Source organism: Microtus ochrogaster, linkage group LG4 (genome assembly GCF_000317375.1).
Source record: "Microtus ochrogaster isolate Prairie Vole_2 linkage group LG4, MicOch1.0, whole genome shotgun sequence".
Lineage (NCBI taxonomy): Eukaryota > Metazoa > Chordata > Mammalia > Rodentia > Cricetidae > Microtus > Microtus ochrogaster.
In genome coordinates this window covers 48,457,677-48,474,917 of record NC_022030.1, presented here as the reverse complement: position 1 = coordinate 48,474,917, position 17,241 = coordinate 48,457,677, and the positions used below count along the sequence as shown (strand labels likewise).

Genomic DNA, 17,241 nt, shown 5'->3' with positions numbered 1-17,241 from the left:
TTGTCTCTTAAAGAGACAGAACATATCATTACAGGAGGTTTTCCATTTTTCTGTTGCTTTATTTTATTAGTGCCTTAAGGTTCCTGTTGTGGAAGTCATTCACTTCTTCGTTACATAGATTTGTTGTTTTAAGCTCTTCTGAATGAGATGAGGTTCTCCCCCATCCTACCAAGCCCTGATTTCTTTCCCTGTAAGTTAGTTACTTGTAATGGTGATTTTTGTACATTATTACTTTGTTAAAAGTATTTAGTAGTTCTCGAGGTCTACTGCTAGACCTTTCATTTCTCTCTGTCCCCACCATTCAGTTTAATGTTAGTATTTGGTCTTTCTTGTAGTCTTCTACATTAAGGATGTTCTGTCTATTCATAGTTTCTAGGTCTTCTACCATGAAGGAGCGGTGAACTTTGTTGAGGGCTTTTTCTACATCTAATGAGATGATAGTGCGACTTCTATTCTTAATGTCTCCATACTCTATTATACTTACTGATTTGTGTTTGTTGCACCATCTTTGCATCCTAGGATGAAACCAACTTGGTCATGGTGTATGATCCTGTCAGTGTGTTCTTGACGTTGGTTTGCAAAATTTTTATTATCTTTGTGTTATATTCATTAAAGTAATCTTTTCTTATTATTATGTGTCTTAGTTACTTTCCTATTGCCATATAAAACACCATGACCAAAGTAACTTATTAAAGAAAGTATTTAGTTTGTGGCTCATGGTTCCAGAGGGTTAGTCCCTAACCATGGTGGCAACGGAGCATGTTGCTGAGAGGTTACTTCTTTATCTCCAAGTAGGAGATAGAGCTAGCTGGGAGCTTGCATCTGGTAACACAGTTTTCAACAAGGCCACACCTCCCAGTCCTTTCTAAACAGTTTAATTAACTGAAACCAAGCATTCAAACATATGAGCCTGTGGGGAACATTTTCATTCAAACCTTCACATTGTGTCTGTATCTAGTTTGGTATCAGGGTAATTTGGGACTTCACAGAACAAATCTGATGATGTTCCTTACCTTGCTATTTCATGGAACAGTTTAAGGAATATGTTGGTTAGTTTTTGTCAATACTAGCTACAGTCATTTGGAAAGAGAAACCTCAATTGAGAATATATCTCTGTAAGAGTTACCTGTATTAAAGCTTTTGTGGCATTTTCTTGATTAATAACTGATTGGGAAGGCTTAATTCACTGTAGGCAGTACCACCCCTGGGTAAACAGTGTTTGGTAGTTTAAGAAGGCAGCCAGCAAGCAGAGTACCTCATGGTTGCTGTTTCAGGTTCCTGATTGAGTCTTACCCTGCAGGCTATATTGAAGCTTTGTAACCTGTATTTGTTCTTTGCTGTCAGGCCCTCATGCTAGCACAGAATTTTATTGTAATTTTTAAATTTTTGTTTCCATCCTCTCACCCCCACCTCAAAAGGGCCTTACTGTGTAGTGCTGGCTGGCCGGGAGCTCAGAGAAATCCTCTTGCCTCTGCCTCTCCAATGCTGGGATTAAAGGTGTATGCCACCATTCCCGGTAGTAACTTAGTTCTTAAGGGTAAATTCTCAAGATGATGTCTGCTCGCTGCCCTCATGATTCATACAGAGCAGCAGGGAGGCTTTTCTCTTCATCCATTAGAGATCACTATCTCACTAGAGCTTGCAACTCTGAGGATTGCAGAGGCTGTGGACTTGTCTTCAGGATAGGACTGTCCATCCCTTGCTCCCTTAACTTTTGAAGGCTTCTTCTTCCCCTCTCCTTATAGAGGTCTCAGAGGCTGGAATTTTGCTTCCTGTCTTTTCCTTCACATTTCTCAAGTATTCTTTTACTACCTCTTTTGATGTATAATTTTTTCTTCTGTTTCTTTCTTTGGAATAGTCTGTTTCTTATTTTATTCTAACTTCTTTCATACTACACCACACAGAAACAGCCTGCCATTTTTCCCAGAAGTCCTCAATCTACGATCTTAGTGACAGCCTGTTGGTGAGAGTATATCTTTGGAGTTACAGTGCTACTAATAAGTAACTGGTTTTTTGGTTTTTCTTTCCAAGCTTATAATGGTTTTAAGAGAACTTTGTTTTATGCTTAGTTTGCTACAGAAGATGTTAGAATGGACAGTCACAGAACACAGAGATGCAAAAAGTAGTCCTGTAACTGCTGAAAATGTCTTCCGACTCATGCTGATCATACAGGACTTCCTGCAGTCAGAAGGACTGGTTAATTCAAACATGTGGACTGAGAAGGTTAGTAACGACCCTTTGAAATTGCATTTAACTTTTAAGAGGGTGAGGCAGAAGGATTGTCACAATTTGAGTTCAGTAGGAGCTACCTAGACAGTTCCAGGTTAACCTGAGCTATAGTGTGATATGTTATTGCAAACAAAACAAATTATAATATATAGATAAATATTTTGGATAGTTCAGAATTATTTAAAGAAAGAAATTTTGCTTCTCTTCCTTTTGGAGCATTAATGTTTAATCAAATGTAGTAAACACATTTTATTAGTTGTTATGATGGTTCTTTGGTTTTTGGCAATTACACATTAAACTACTTCTGCAGTTATTTATGATTGCTATTAGTGTTGAAGAAAAATCAGTGCATTTAAAAAATGGATGTTTTTATTTCTCAATTCTGTATGTGTGTGTGTGATAGCTTTTAGAAGATACCACACAGCTCCTTGACTATCTGTCAGCGTGGTATTCTGAGAATCCAGGATGGGTAAAACTCTCTCAGATACAGATCCAGTTGCTTCTGGAGTTCATTGGAAGAGGCAGTTTGCAGGTTTGTCATTTCTTTTTATGCTATTTTCTGTCTTCTCATATACCATAGTTACTGATGTATAACAAGATAATAATGCCTTTTCAGTACTTTCTTAAAATTTTATTGTATTTATTTTTTAAGGTCTTTTTTTTATTTTTTTTTTTGAGAAAAGGATGCTCACCTTACTAGACCTGGATGGAGGTGGGTGGTCCTTGGACTTCCCACAGGTCAGGGAACCCTGATGGCTCTTTGAGCTGATGAGGGAGGAGGACTTGATGGGGGGGGGGGAATGGGAGGCTGTGGCGGGGAGGAGGCAGAAATCTTTAATAAATAAATTAATTAATTAAAAAAAAGAAAAGGAAAAAAAGTTTCAGCCTCCTCCCAGCCTCCCATTTCCCTCCCCTCCTCCCACCCTTCTTCCCCTCCCCCCACTCCTCTTCCCCTCCCTCTCCAGTCCAAAGAGCAGTCAGGGTTCCCTGCCCTGTGGAAAGTCCAAGGTCCTCTCCCCTCCGTCCATGTCTAGGAAGGTGAACATCCAAACTGGCTAGGCTCCCACAAAGCCAGAACATGAAGTAGGATCAAAACCCCGTGCCATTGTCCTTGGCTTCTCATCAGCCCTCATTGCTCGCCATGTTCGGAGAGTCCGGTTTTATCCCATGCATTTTCAGTCATAATCCAGCTGTCCTTGGTGAGCTCCCAATAGATCAGCCCCACTGTCTCAGTGGGTGGGTGCACCCCTCGTGGTCCTGACTTCCTTGCTCATCTTCTCCCTCCTTCCGCTCCTCATTAGGTATTTATTTATTTTATGTGCACTTATGTGGAGGGCAGAAACTACATGGTTTTTGGAATCAAACTCAGGTCATAAGTCTTTGTGGCACACACCTTTACCTGTTGAACTATCTCTCATACTCTCTTTTCAGTATCTATTGAGTTTCAGACAATATGAGATCACTTGAAATTTCAATTTGGTAAGATCAGAAAGGAGCTTAAGAAGCAGTTTTTTGTTATTCTCGGACTTAGGACTCTTATTTTAATGCTTCCTTTTAGGGTTACTCACAGGTCATCTGTATTCACTGTGGCTTGCTAGCTGCTAAATAGCTTTGCAGGGATATTTGTATATGTGAATTTTAGGAATTATATTTTTAGGGAAAATGACTTATGATAACTTTTCTTTTGAACTCTTTTCCTGTTTTACTAATCCAAAGTTTTACACTCTGTTATATATTTGTTCACTTATGAAATACCAGTTATGTACATGCTAATGATTTTTGCTAGATTTAAGAATTAAAGATAAAATGTATTCACAAGGAATATTATTCCTATTATAAATTAAATAGTAAAAAGTTAGAAAATTCCTCTGACATTTGCTCTGTTGTTTTTCTGTTCTCATTGGGTACATTTAGTCTTGATAAATATTTGATATCTATTTACTTTCGTTTGTATTTGAGTGTGTGTGTTTGTGTGTGTATGTCATTGAGAGAATGAACATTTATGGCCCAGCATCCTATGGAGGTCAACACCTTGGGTGTTGGCCCTCAACATGTACCTTTATTTAGAGCAGGACCTGTTTTGTTGTTTACTGCTTTGTACACCAGGCTAGCTGACCCCTGAGTTTCCAGGAATTCTCCTGTCTTGGTTTCTCATCTTTGTATAGTAGTGGCAGAATTACAGTCTAGCACTAACATGTTAGCTTTTATGTGGACCCTGCAGATTCAAACTCAGATCATTATACTTGTATAGCAAACATTTCATTTGCTGAACCAGCTCTAACCCTGAATTCTTTTAAATATTCAGCTTTATTATTGGATAAAGAGGATTAGGATGAGACAGAATTCTAGTGCTGTTCCTAAACTAGATGTGATGTTGTTAAGAGTATGGAGAGATAATTTTTTTTAACATAAAGCTGGCCTATTACAAAAAAATCTCTAGTCCAGTGGCTGTATTCTCATTTCTTCTCCTCCTCAAACCCTTTTTCATTAGCTTTTTCCTCTTCAGTACTAGTGATTGAATGAATAGTAATGGAGAGTTCTCTTTTGCTTGGGCTTGTACTATTAATATGTGTTTGTCCTAGGAAGTTTAAGGTTTATTAAATTTTTAGTTAAGGTCCCAGACTCCTTATATATCTGTATGTAGTCAAATAGTTATGATTCCATGTAATGAAACTCCAAAACAGACTTCATTGAGATTTGTTCTCTCCCACAAATAATTGAGAATTGCTTTATTAAGATGAGTTTAAGACAGGATTCAGTCGATCTGCTTATTTGCTATTCTCACCACACTGTTCTTTGCTTAAGGATGCAAATTACAATTGGGCCTGTTTTCAACTTCATTTTCTGATGTGGGATGTATATGTGTTGCTTTTATTGGTTGATGAATAAAGCTGTTTGGGTCAAAGGCTTAGCAGAGTAAAGCCAGGTGAGAAATCAGAACAGAGATAGAGAGTAGGCAGAGTCAAAGAGAAGACAGGTAGCTGCCAAAGGAGAAGCTGGAAATGCTGGAAACTTGGTGAGTCCACAGTCTTGTGATGATACATAGATTAATAGAAATGGGTTAATTCAAGATGTAAGAGATAGCTAGAAATATGCCTGAGGCATTGGCCAAACAGTGTTATAATTAGTGTAGTTTCTGTGTGATGATTCAGATCTGAGGCAGCCATAAAATGAAAAGCAGTCTTAGCTTACAATTTTCCCCAGAGGAAAATACTGCTGCTTCCTTTAGTCATTGCTGGCAGATAGTTCTCCACAAGTCTATTGCATTTCTGTTTAATCATGTGGCTAATTGTTCTTGTTATCTATTCTTTTGTTGTTATTTGTTTATCATTCTGGGTTTTTTGTTTGATTGTTTTGAGATAGGTTCTATTTATTCAAGCTATTCTGGAGTGTTTTTGTTTTTGTTTTGAGGTATAGCCCTGGTTATCCTGGAACTCACTAGACCAGGCTGCCCATCATAGAGATCGGCCTACCTGTGCCTGCCAAGTACTAAGCTTAAAAGTGTATGCCATCACACCTGGATACCCATTCTTTTTAGTTGTTTCGTATTGTGAACCGCTATTAAAGATAGAAACCATGATTCTTTCTAGAGTAAAAGGCAAGCTTGTTGGATGCCCACTGTAAGAAAGCTAGTCCCTTTGTCGAAGGCAAAGATCAGCTGAATATAAAAAGTGCTGAGCCCTCCTACACTGGGTGTTCCTCTCTGAGCAACCAGTCTGTATGCAGATGTCTTACAGGTTTTATTTCACTTAGAATTGGAATTGGGGAATCAGTCCGAATGGTGATAGTGTGATTATTAAAAATTTTTGTGGGTTTTTGTCTCTTTCCAAATAGTTTCATGCCAATGTCTATGAAACCATTGCACACTTAACTTTTTGCTTGGAAGTAAAGTAAATCCATAGTCATTGACAGTTACTACATAAAACTTCTAAATTTTTGGAGTGAGTCAGATCTTTTGTTAATAGTCTATGTTTGCTTTAATGATTTTTTTTCTGTTTTAACCTTTTTTCTTTCAGGTTTGTGCAATAGCATCAGCTAAGCTAAATGCCCTTCTTCAGACTAAAGTGATTGAAAATCAAAATGAAGCATGCTACATTTTAGGGAAACTAGAACATATTCTAAGTCGGTCAATCAAGGAACAGACAGAAATCTATTCATTTCTGATTCCTCTTTTCCGTACTCTGGTTTCTAAAATTTATGAGCTTCTTTTCATGAACTTGCACCTGCCTTCTTTGCCTTTTACTGATGGAAGTACTTCATTTTTTGAAGATTTTCAAGAATACTGCAATTCAGATGAATGGCAAGTTTACATTGAAAAATACGTAAGTTTTTAAAATCATTTTTCTTTATTTATATGTGTGTGCATGAGTGTATGCTTGCACACAAAGAGACAAGAAGAAGGTGTGAAATCCCTTGGAGCTAGGGTTGCAAGATGCATATGAGTGCGGGACCTGTGGTTGCTCTCAGCAAGTATTCTTTAACTGTTGAGTCATCCCTCCAGTCTCACAGTTTTATCTTTTCTGAGCAATACTTTTCTGTTGATTTATCATTTTTATAGAGGAGTATGTAAATTCTGTGTATTCTTTCTTTTTCTCTCATCTAAGATTATACCTTACATGAAGCAATATGAAACACATACATTTTATGATGGTCATGAGAGCATGGCACTTTACTGGAAGAATTGCTATGAAGCCTTAATGGTGAATATGCATAAAAGAGACCGAGAGGGAGGAGAAAGTAAATTGAAATTTCAGGTAAAAGCTATTTTCTAGATCGAGTTTTCATGTTAACTACCAATATTTACTATTATATGAAAGTAACTCTACCAGAAATTTGGAAAGAAGGTCAATCATTAACCATTTTAATAGTAAAAATTGACTTTATGAGTGTGTAAAACATCTTATTAAGCTGAAAATCTGTTAGTAGATACTACTAGGGTGTTTTGATGTGCCCTCCACTCACACAAATTAATTTCAAGTAAACATTTTGTTTATTTTTAAAACAGGGTTTCTTCTGTGTAGCCCTAGCTGTCCTGGAACTAGCTTTGTAGACCAGGCTGATTTCGAACGCATAGAAATCTGCCTGCCTTTGCCTCGTGAGTGCTGGGATTAAAGGTGTGTGGCACTACCACCCAGCCAATTAAACATTTTGAAGTTATTTTTATTAGTGTGTGTGCACTTGAATACATGCTTGTGCCTGGTTATGTGCAAGAGACCTAAGAGGTCAGAAGAGAATGTTAAACCCTGGAACTAGAGTTACAAGTGATTGTGAACCACTGTGTTGCTGCTGGACCTGAACTTGGTTCTTCCATAAGAGCAAGAAGCACTCTTAACCCCAAGCCATCTCTGCAGCACACCAATTAAAATAAGTAAATAAAAGCAGAAAAGGAAAAATCAGTGAATCTGAAATTAAACTCTTGAAAATGTTCGCAAAATCAATAAACTTTTGGTAAGTTTGACAAAGAGAAATGAAAACTTACTTGCAGCAGAAATGAAAGAGGCAATGTTTCCATCAGCCCCACAGATGTAAGTTGCTTAGGACGTGGAAATATGACTACTCAGATCCACCAATTTCTTGGTAGGTAGAGGATTTAAAATTTATTTTAAAATGTAGAGATAAACTGCATAGTTTTTATGTATAAATAAAGTTGAATTTATATACCTTTAAAAAGAGAAAATGCAAGGTCTGAATGAATTTACTAGCAAATTTGCCTAACTTCTTAATTGCATGTTTATTTTTTGAAGCAGGGTCTCCTGTTGCCCTACTGACCTTGAACTAATTTTCTGTATCTGCAAAGATGGCCTTGAACTTAGGACCCTCCTGTTTTCACTTTCCAGATGAGTTTGCCACTGTTGGTGCCTTTTTATTGATTGGACTGCTAGAGAAACATGCTGCCAGCTGTGCCATATTTCCCGCCTGTAAGCGCTTGTGCTTACTTTACCAGTAAGGTCAAGGAAATCAGGCCAGCTTGGAGAGTTCACAGCACAACTGAGGTTGTGACTCTTTAGACCTTTATCAGAAACAGAATAGACTGGCAATTGGCAGGATCAATACAATTGTAGGTGCTAGGATACAGTGATCTTTGCAAACCATACAGGGTACGCAAGATTAATATCTAAGACCTGTTGTCCTGTCAGGTTTTCTTGATTCCATGGCTACAAAGGGAATGTACAGAGAAACACGAGGTAGCATGAATGCTTCACTGCCTGAGGGACTGCATCAGTATCTCTGGAACTGGAAAACACATTGTACCCCAAGAGCCATGGACTCAAACCTGAGAAACTATTACACATGCCTCTTAAGCCAACTCCATGGGTTCCTGCACCAGCCCACTACCAAACATTTAATGAAGAAGTTGTATACATGTAATAAGGGTGGTGATGAGTTCTTACTTGGTTTTCATGGAACTTTATGACTTCCTCAGTTTTCTCAGCAGTGGTCTGTTTTAGTCGAATCCAGGTACAATTTCCTTCACACGTCTGGTAACAGCTACAGTTCATTCACAGCTTGTTCCTCTAGATTTACATCAGTTCTTTTAAGTTTTAACTTTTTTGTTTTTTAAACAGTCTGAGGTATCATGGAGTGGCTTCAAACTTGATATACAGCTAAGGATAACCTTAAACTTGTGATCTTCCTGACTCTACCTCCTTAGTGTTGGGGTTACAGGCGTAGACCACCACACTTGGGGTGCTTGGGAGGAAATTCAGCCTGTTACGCTCTGCAGTAGGTGCCTTTTACCCCACTGATCTATTTTATCAACCATAGTGTATGTGTGCTCCCTTTTTATGCGTCAGAATACATAAGTAGAACATAACTGAAATTCTACCGTCCTCATCAAAGACAAATATTGTAATAAAATAAGAAGATGATGTTATTATCTCTTTCCTCATACACCATTCTTATTGGTCAAATGAAAATTTGTAAATATATTATAAAATGTTCCTTTCGCTGTTTATTTTAGGAGTATTTTGTGGAGCCATTTAATCGAAAAGCACGTCAAGAGAACTTGAGGTACAATAATATGATTAAACAACTTAGCAGTCAACAGTTGGCCACTTTTAGATGGTGGAAGGCAAATAGACTCTATCTTACATGTGAAAGGGGGCCTTGGGCTAAAAGGTAGGTGCATATTTTGTCTTTTTGAGCTGTGGCTATATATTTTAAACTTTTTATTATTATTATTTTACTGTTTTTATCGAGCAATATATTTTCTCTACCCCCTCTCTTTGATGGACATTGCATTGAATCTGTAGATTGCTTTTGGTAAGATTGCCATTTTTACAATGTTAATTCTACCTACCCAAGAGCATGGGAGATCTTTCCACTCTCTGGTGTCTTCTTCAGTTTTTTTCTTCAAAGATTTAAAGTTCTTGTCATACAAGTCTTCCACTTGTTTGGTTAGAGTTACTCTGAGATATTTTAAGCTATTTGTGGCTATTGTGAAGGGTGATGTTTTTCTGATTTCTTTCTCCGCCCATTTATTATCTGTGAAGGCTGGCTCAGGGCTGCTACCTTAGAGGTCGCTGATTCACAACAGGTCCCTCAGAGGTCTCTGGTTCAGGCCTGCTCTGTCAGGTAGTTTCCTCGTACCTGCTCCTGCTCCTGTGAAGGTTGTTGCCTCCACATTTTAAACTTTTAAGCCATCTCTATTTCAGTTTTTTAATGAGTATTTCAAACTTTATTGTCATTTTATGAATTGGTTTGGAATGATTAGAGGTTTGTACTTTGTGGGTAGTTCTTCTACTCTGATATTACATATATTAGACTCAAGTAGTTCATAAGAATATTTCTGTCTTCTTAAGCTAACGTTGTACTTCAACACTTTGCAACTTAATATTTTTACTTCTGTTTTGGTGTATATATTTTATAACCCTTGTTTTTAAAAAATAGTGAACTAAACCTTTTGTTTATCTTTTCAACCAGCTAGTGAAAGGACAAACATTTACTTGTTTGCTCCTTTGAGCTACTATTACCAGTGCTGTGTAGACACTTGTGTCAAAATGTTGGTTTGAGAGAATGCTTTTAATTCTTCTGGGTATATATAATACAGGTTCAATTTCTGGGTCATATTTCATATTTAACTTATCAAAGAATTGACTTTCACATCTGCTACATTACTTTATGTTTAGGGTATGAGTATATGTTTTCCAATTTTGCCACATTCTAACCAATGCTTGTCACTTTCCAGTATTTCAGATTTCCCTTGTGTTGTGTATAAATCATTACCATGTGACTTTGCTTTCCATCTTCCTAATAATTAATGATGCTGAGCACTGTTTCATGTGCTTGTTGTTGTCTTGTTTCCTTTGCCTAGCTATCCAAATGAGTTGTTGGACTTTTTTTGGTGTGTTTGTGTGCATGTATGTGTGTTGTATAGTATTCTCAATAACCATCAAGAGGTGATTTTCAGATACGTAGTTCACTTTCTTGATAGTGTTGTTGTTCAATGCTATCAATTTTAATGAATCTAGCTTTTTTTTTAAATGTATTTTAAAAAGTGTACCTATGTCCAGGGTCATAAAAATTTACCTTTTTCTTCTAAACATTTAACATCTTAACTTTGATATTTTGGTCTTTCATTCGTTTTCAGTTATCTTTATTTATAATAAAAGTTTAAAATTCTATTATGGTCATGAAATTGTATTTTAACAGTGAAAAAATAAAGTAATCAAGCTAGAAGTCTGAAAGTTAATCTTCAGATCTTAGTTGTCTACCAATAAGCTTCATGGCATCTTGGGTAAATAACTGAGGCTCTCTTAGGTTCATCATGTGTATGTCATAATTAAACATGCTCATTTATTTTTCCTGACAAGTGTCCAGATGATAAATACAAACATTTAAATTTGTTCAAAAGTAATAGCTAGCATATAAAGAGTAGAGTATTATGTTTAATATATGGTATTTGCATACATTGTGTCATTATACTTTGTTCCTATTTATCCCCTACCCCACTGTTTTCCTTAAAATTTACAAGTCTTTAGTTTTATAGTGCTGGTAATCAAAACCAGGGCCTTGTGCATGCTTGGCAATGCTTGAACATAGTCTAAAATAGTATTAAACAATTGTGAATTATTTCTTACTTCCTTCAAACAACTAATCTTTATAATTTCTAGTAATTTTACTTGTTTCATTGTGAATGTTTCTAGGAAACCGAATCGAATTCATTGGAAACTGGCTAATGTAGAAAATTATTCCCGCATGAGACTTAAACTGGTACCTAATTATAATTTCAATAACCATGAGGATGCTAGTGCCTTAAGAGATAATTTAGGTGAGTTACAGTACTTACCTATTTTAATAAAGTGAAGATATTGATGGAATGCTTGTTGTTTGTTATTTTAGACGTTGACTTAAGAAGGGAGGGATATGGTGCTTTAAACTGTGTATAAATGGGTATATGAATTCAGTGTTGTTAATTTTACCTGAATCTAAGTCTGTGAAATATGAAGTATTTCTTGTGATGAGTTTGTGGCACCTACGTGTTTACCAAGCAATAGTTATTGTCAGTGTAACTGCTTCTGTGCCAGTTATGTCTCATGAAAGGTTTATAGATGAAATCAGTGTCAACTTTTTGATTTTTTTCATTTAACATTTAATATTGATATCCTACAAAACTGAAGAAAGCCATAATGCCTATCATTTAGGATTCTGTATTCTAAAGTAAATCAGATATTAGTATTTTTCCCCTTAATACAACATAATATTTTTGTCCATGATACAGACATTAATTGGATGCATTTTACATAGCAACACACAGTTGTATAAACTGCTTTGCTTCGTCAGTATTCTGGGACTTGAATATGTCGAAATTTAACTATCCTCATCACCTAGGACATTTCTTTTTTATTTTTTCAGTGAATTACTTCAATTTGGTAGTTGTAAGTTGCACCATTTCTCTGTTATTTTTCAAGAAAGCCTTCTTTAGGAAATTCACACTCGTTTTCCTTCTCATACCTCCGCACGTGATCATGGGTCTAAGTTTATAGCCTTTTCTTTATTTCAGTTGTCTTAAATTCAGGAAAACTGCTGTCCTTTCAACTTTTTCATCACAGTTTTACCCGCTGAGGCCTGACATCTTGTCTCCCCACTTTCCCCCCACATCCATATGGCATGGCTATTGTTGTCCTTGTGTCACCTTTGGGCAGTCTGTTGGTTAGACCTAATGTGGATGGATGTTCTCGGTAGCTACACTCCATGGCAAACCATGGCTCTTACAGTTCTTAGATGTTCCCTGACCAGCAGTGAATGAGGGTTCTCTTTTCTCCACATCCCCTCCAGCATCTATTTTCTGTTGTCCATTGATTGATCTTTGCCATTCTGACTGGGAAATGATATTTTGAAATTGTTTTCATAATATTTCCGTAGTTGCTAGGGACAGTAAACATTTTTTAGATATCTCTTAGCTATTTTTTTCTTCTTTTAAAATCTCTCTATTCTAGTCCTGGGCCCATTTTTTAATAGGGTGTGTGTGTGTGTGTGTGTGTGTGTGTTGTTTAGGCTCCTTTCTAGATTCTTTTTATATTCTGGATATTAACCTTATGTTCGAGGTGTAACTGGTTAAGATCCTCTTCACTGTTGGGGTTTGTTGTTGTTTTGTTTTTTAACTGTGCAAAGGCTTTTTAGTTTTATGAAGTCCCATGTAAGTCATAACAGTTTTTGGTTTTTTTGTTTTTGTTTTTTTGTTTTTCAAAACAGGGTTTCTCTGTAGCTTTGGAGTCTGTCCTGGAACTAGCTCTTGTAGACCAGGCTGGTCTTGAACTCACAGAGATCTGCCTGCCTCTGCCTCCTGAGTGCTGGGATTAAAGTCATGCGCCACCGCCGCCCGGACCGTCATAACAGTTTTAAAAAGTAGAAATCCCATATTCAGAGAGAACAGAGATAGGACAGAATTTAAATCTAATGTACCAACTCAGAGTCCATGTTCTTTTCTATTACAAAGCCCTCTTTTATTACAAAGTCTACTGTTTGTGTGTTATTTTCCATGTACTCCAGAAAATAATGATTCATCTATTGATTACCTGTCAGCTATAGACAACTAACTGATCATACACCTTTTTGGGTTTTTTTGTTTTGTTTCATTTTGTTTTTTTTTTTGAGGAAGAGCCTTGATGTAGCCCTGGCTGTCCTAGGACTAGCTATGTAGGCTAGGCTGGCCTCTAACAGAGATCCACCAGCCTCTGCCTCCAAGTGCTAGGGTTAAAGGGCATGTGCCACTATGTGTAGACCAGCTCACACTTGCTATTTAGTACAAGTGCACAATCATATATCAACACATTGAGACTATTTTACTACTAGCATGCTTTTTAATTGAGTATAATTATTATTTATGGATTCATAATTTGCATAAAGTCAGTTTTCTACCTCAGACTGCTAATCCAGTACTTAGCCTATTTCTGAATCAAGAATTAGCTATTGTTAAAAATAACTATAATTTTAAATCACATATTTTAATAATCAAGCAAGCCTCATAACTGTCAGAAAATATAGAAGTGCTATAAAAACTTTGTGCTATTTTTAACTGAATCTTTTTGCTTAAACAGGTGTCCAACACTTGCAGCCTTCTAATGACTCTTTGCTTTTGGAAGTAGTGAAACAAGTTAAACTTAGTGATATGGAGGAAGATAAACTAGAACTTCTGGAAGAGGACATGGTAGCCAGAGTAAATATGTATGTATGTGTATTCGAACGCATTTAAATTGTGTATGAGAAATGGGATTGTAAAATGTGGATTTGCTTGAATTTGTTTCTCCAAAGTGCAGTTATTAATAACAAGGTGTCTTTAAAAACCTGTGAGTATTTACTGAAATTATTAAGGAAGGCTTTTCACCTGGGTTTGTTGGGATCTGTATCTTGAAATTATAAAGTATTTTTGAATGAAAATATTATATCGAATGATGTCTGCCTTAAGCCGTGTTTATGTGGAAACATGCAACGGAATCTGGGGGTAAAACACAGCAGTAGCTGGCTCATCTAGTATGCATACCACAAAGCCTAGGATTTGATCTACGATTTGAAAGAAAATTATCTGCATAAAATATAAAAACAAAAGAAAAATAAAGATATAAGAAGAAATTCATTCAAGCGACATGAAAAAGCTAAACAATTATTGAAACAAAACTTAGTAAAAAATAAACATATTACAAAAACATAAGCTTCTAGCTGGATTGAAAAGGAATTTCAAAAAGACAGCGTAAACATTCACTATCAGCAGTAAAAGAAGGTATTCTTTTCTACATAAGTGAACTAAATTGATGATTACTTCTTTTTGGTTTTGTTTTTTGAGACAAGGTTTCTCTGTAGCTTTGGAGCCTGTCCTGGAACTAGCTCTTGTAGACCAGGCTGTCCTTAAACTCACAGCAGTCCACCTGCCTCCGCCTCCTGAGTGCTGGGATTAAAGGCATGCACCACCACTGCCTGGCAATGATTACTTCTTTTAAACTGTTTGTTTGACAGTGATGAGAAGGAAGAACAGGATCAAAAGGAAAAATTGGTGTTGACTGAAGACTGTGAACTCATTACAGTAATCAACATAATTCCTGGCAGATTAGAAATCACTACTCAACACATTTACTTCCATGATAACAGTATTGAAAAAGAAGATGGTGAGTAGTTTTGGGAAAATACCTTCAGTATTCAGTTCCATCAGTTATGAATTAGAGGGTGAAAGAAGCAAAAATTATTGTAAAATTATGGTTTTTCTTGTAAAATTAAAAATGGAAAGGCAATAATGAATTAGGTTCATCCCGCCATTATATATTGAAGGGGAATGATAATTTGTATATGTAGACACATACACACACACAGTATTAGTGATTGAAGCCAAGGCCATTTTTTGATTTTTGGGTTTTGTTTGTTTGCTTGCTTGTTTGAGACAGGGTCTCTCTGTATAGCCCTAGCTATTCTGGAACTCTCTGTAGTTCAGGCTCGCCTTGAACTCAAGAGATTCGGAAACCAGGGCTGTATTCTTACACAAGACAAATGTTACCCAGGCTGATCTTACACTTAAAATCTTCTTGCCTTAGCCTTCTGAGTGGCTAGGATTATAGGTATGCATACCCACAACCAATTTCTTTTTGTCATTGCCATCATTATTAGTGTATTTTAAGAGTTTTGGCTTGAGGGTATCACAATAAACTTATGGTTACAAAATGCAGTCTTAATTTTATCATACCTTTGTGTGTTATGCACCATCCTATAAGTGCTTACTTTTTTATGATTAAATCTGAAGATCCCACGTCTTAGGAAGAGAAAGATTTCTAAAGTATGAATATTCAAAAGTATCATCTATTCTTATAGAAATGTAGTAGAATAGCTTTGGGGTATACATGTTTCCTACAATGTGTTATTTCTTTCCCCTAAATACTACTTTTGGAAATGAGATGTTTTGCATACAATAAGTAGCTTTATGGGGCACCTCAGTCACAGATTTCTTCTGTTTTCAGGAATAGGCTTTGATTTTAAGTGGTCTCATTCTCAAATTCGAGAGATTCACTTACGTCGTTACAACTTAAGAAGATCAGCACTTGAGATATTTCATATTGATCAATCTAACTACTTTCTCAATTTCAAAAAAGAGGTATGGTACCTTTCTGATAATCACAGAGTATTATTTTAGAATAACTTCCAGCTATTGAACTCTAATTGTGTTTTGGACTGTATTCCTATCAATTGAAAATATTAAAGGAGAAAATGTAATCTGAGACTAGTCAGTATATAAACCTTTATTGGTATGGGGGGGGGGAGGTAGAGTGTGTATAGTAGAACATTGAATATCAACCAGTAGATGCCAGACATCTGATTATGTTATAAGCTTAGACAAGCTGTGCATAGTGTGCTTGGGTTTCCTGTTCTCTTCTCAAGAGGACATTATGTCAATATGATGTTTCAGCCTCATGACACCATTTTTTTTTAACTATATGCGTGGAAGTTGTACTGTACCTGTAGAAACCACAGGGTAACATAATAAGAGTCAGCTCTTTCATTCCACAATGTGGTTCCTAAGGATCAAAGTCAAGCAATTAGAATTCCTGGTAGGCACCTTCATCTGCCATTTTATTGTCTCATTGACCTCATTTAAGATTGAAATTTCCAAATACCCCATCTCCAATTATGAACCTGTTATTTGAGGATCAGTTTTCTAAATCATAAACTTTAAAAGAACATATTTAAACCACAGCATCAAGTATAGTAAAGAAATTAAAAGCATAACCCGCTGGTGATATAAAATGTCCAGAAGAGTTGAAGTTATAAAACAGGTAGTGGATTAGGATTTTCAAGAAAATAGGGAGTAAGCAGAATTTGAGATAACTGCTAACAAGTTGTAGAGTAGTGAAGATTCTCTGAAGTAAAAAAAAAAATTAATAATAATGGCACACTGTGAAGCAAGAAGAAAATACTATTATTCTTAAAGGATTATGTCTTGCTAAAACTATTACAAAACCCTTAATCCATATTTGTCTTGACACGTTTTTAAACTAAACAGTAGTATTTTTTGTAGGTTAGAAACAAAGTATATAGCAGCCTGTTGTCACTTCATTCTTCTAATAGTTATGGAGCAAGATCACCACAAGAATTGTTCAAAGCATCAGGATTGACACAGGTAGGAAAATTTATAGGTTGTTGTTATCATTTGTTTTATATCTCAGAATTTTGTACTGTTTTATAACTGCTCACGACCATTCATTCATTCATTCATTCATTCATTCACTCATTCATTTGGTTGGTTGGTTGGTTAGTTAGTTAGTTAGTTAGTAAGTTTTGGTTTTGTGGATACAAGTCTGTCTAGCTTTGGCTGACCTGGAACTCATTATGTAGATTAAGTCTGACCTCAGATACACAGAGATTGACACTCTATCTCCTACATACTGGGATTAAAGGTGTGATCCACCACTCCTGGCCTTTGTTCTTCCATTTATTATGTGTGTGTGTCTGTGTGTGTGTGTGTGTGTGTGTGTGAGAGAGAGAGAGAGAGAGAGAGAGAGAGAGAGAGACAGAGAGAGAGAGAGAGAGAGA

General features: G+C 36.3%; 1 protein-coding gene across 1 annotated transcript in view; it reads left to right on the top strand.

The window, feature by feature from the left end:
* Nbeal1 (neurobeachin like 1) overlaps positions 1-17,241 on the top strand; it is a 113,058-nt gene that overhangs the window by 36,493 nt on the left and 59,324 nt on the right. Inside the window, exons 17-26 of the mRNA XM_026786168.1 lie at positions 2,070-2,223; positions 2,633-2,761; positions 6,246-6,551; positions 6,834-6,983; positions 9,191-9,348; positions 11,376-11,500; positions 13,770-13,896; positions 14,683-14,831; positions 15,672-15,805; positions 16,727-16,828. Of these exons, the coding sequence (XP_026641969.1) occupies positions 2,070-2,223; positions 2,633-2,761; positions 6,246-6,551; positions 6,834-6,983; positions 9,191-9,348; positions 11,376-11,500; positions 13,770-13,896; positions 14,683-14,831; positions 15,672-15,805; positions 16,727-16,828 (1,534 nt within the window). The remainder of the gene's footprint in view (positions 1-2,069; positions 2,224-2,632; positions 2,762-6,245; positions 6,552-6,833; positions 6,984-9,190; positions 9,349-11,375; positions 11,501-13,769; positions 13,897-14,682; positions 14,832-15,671; positions 15,806-16,726; positions 16,829-17,241) is intronic.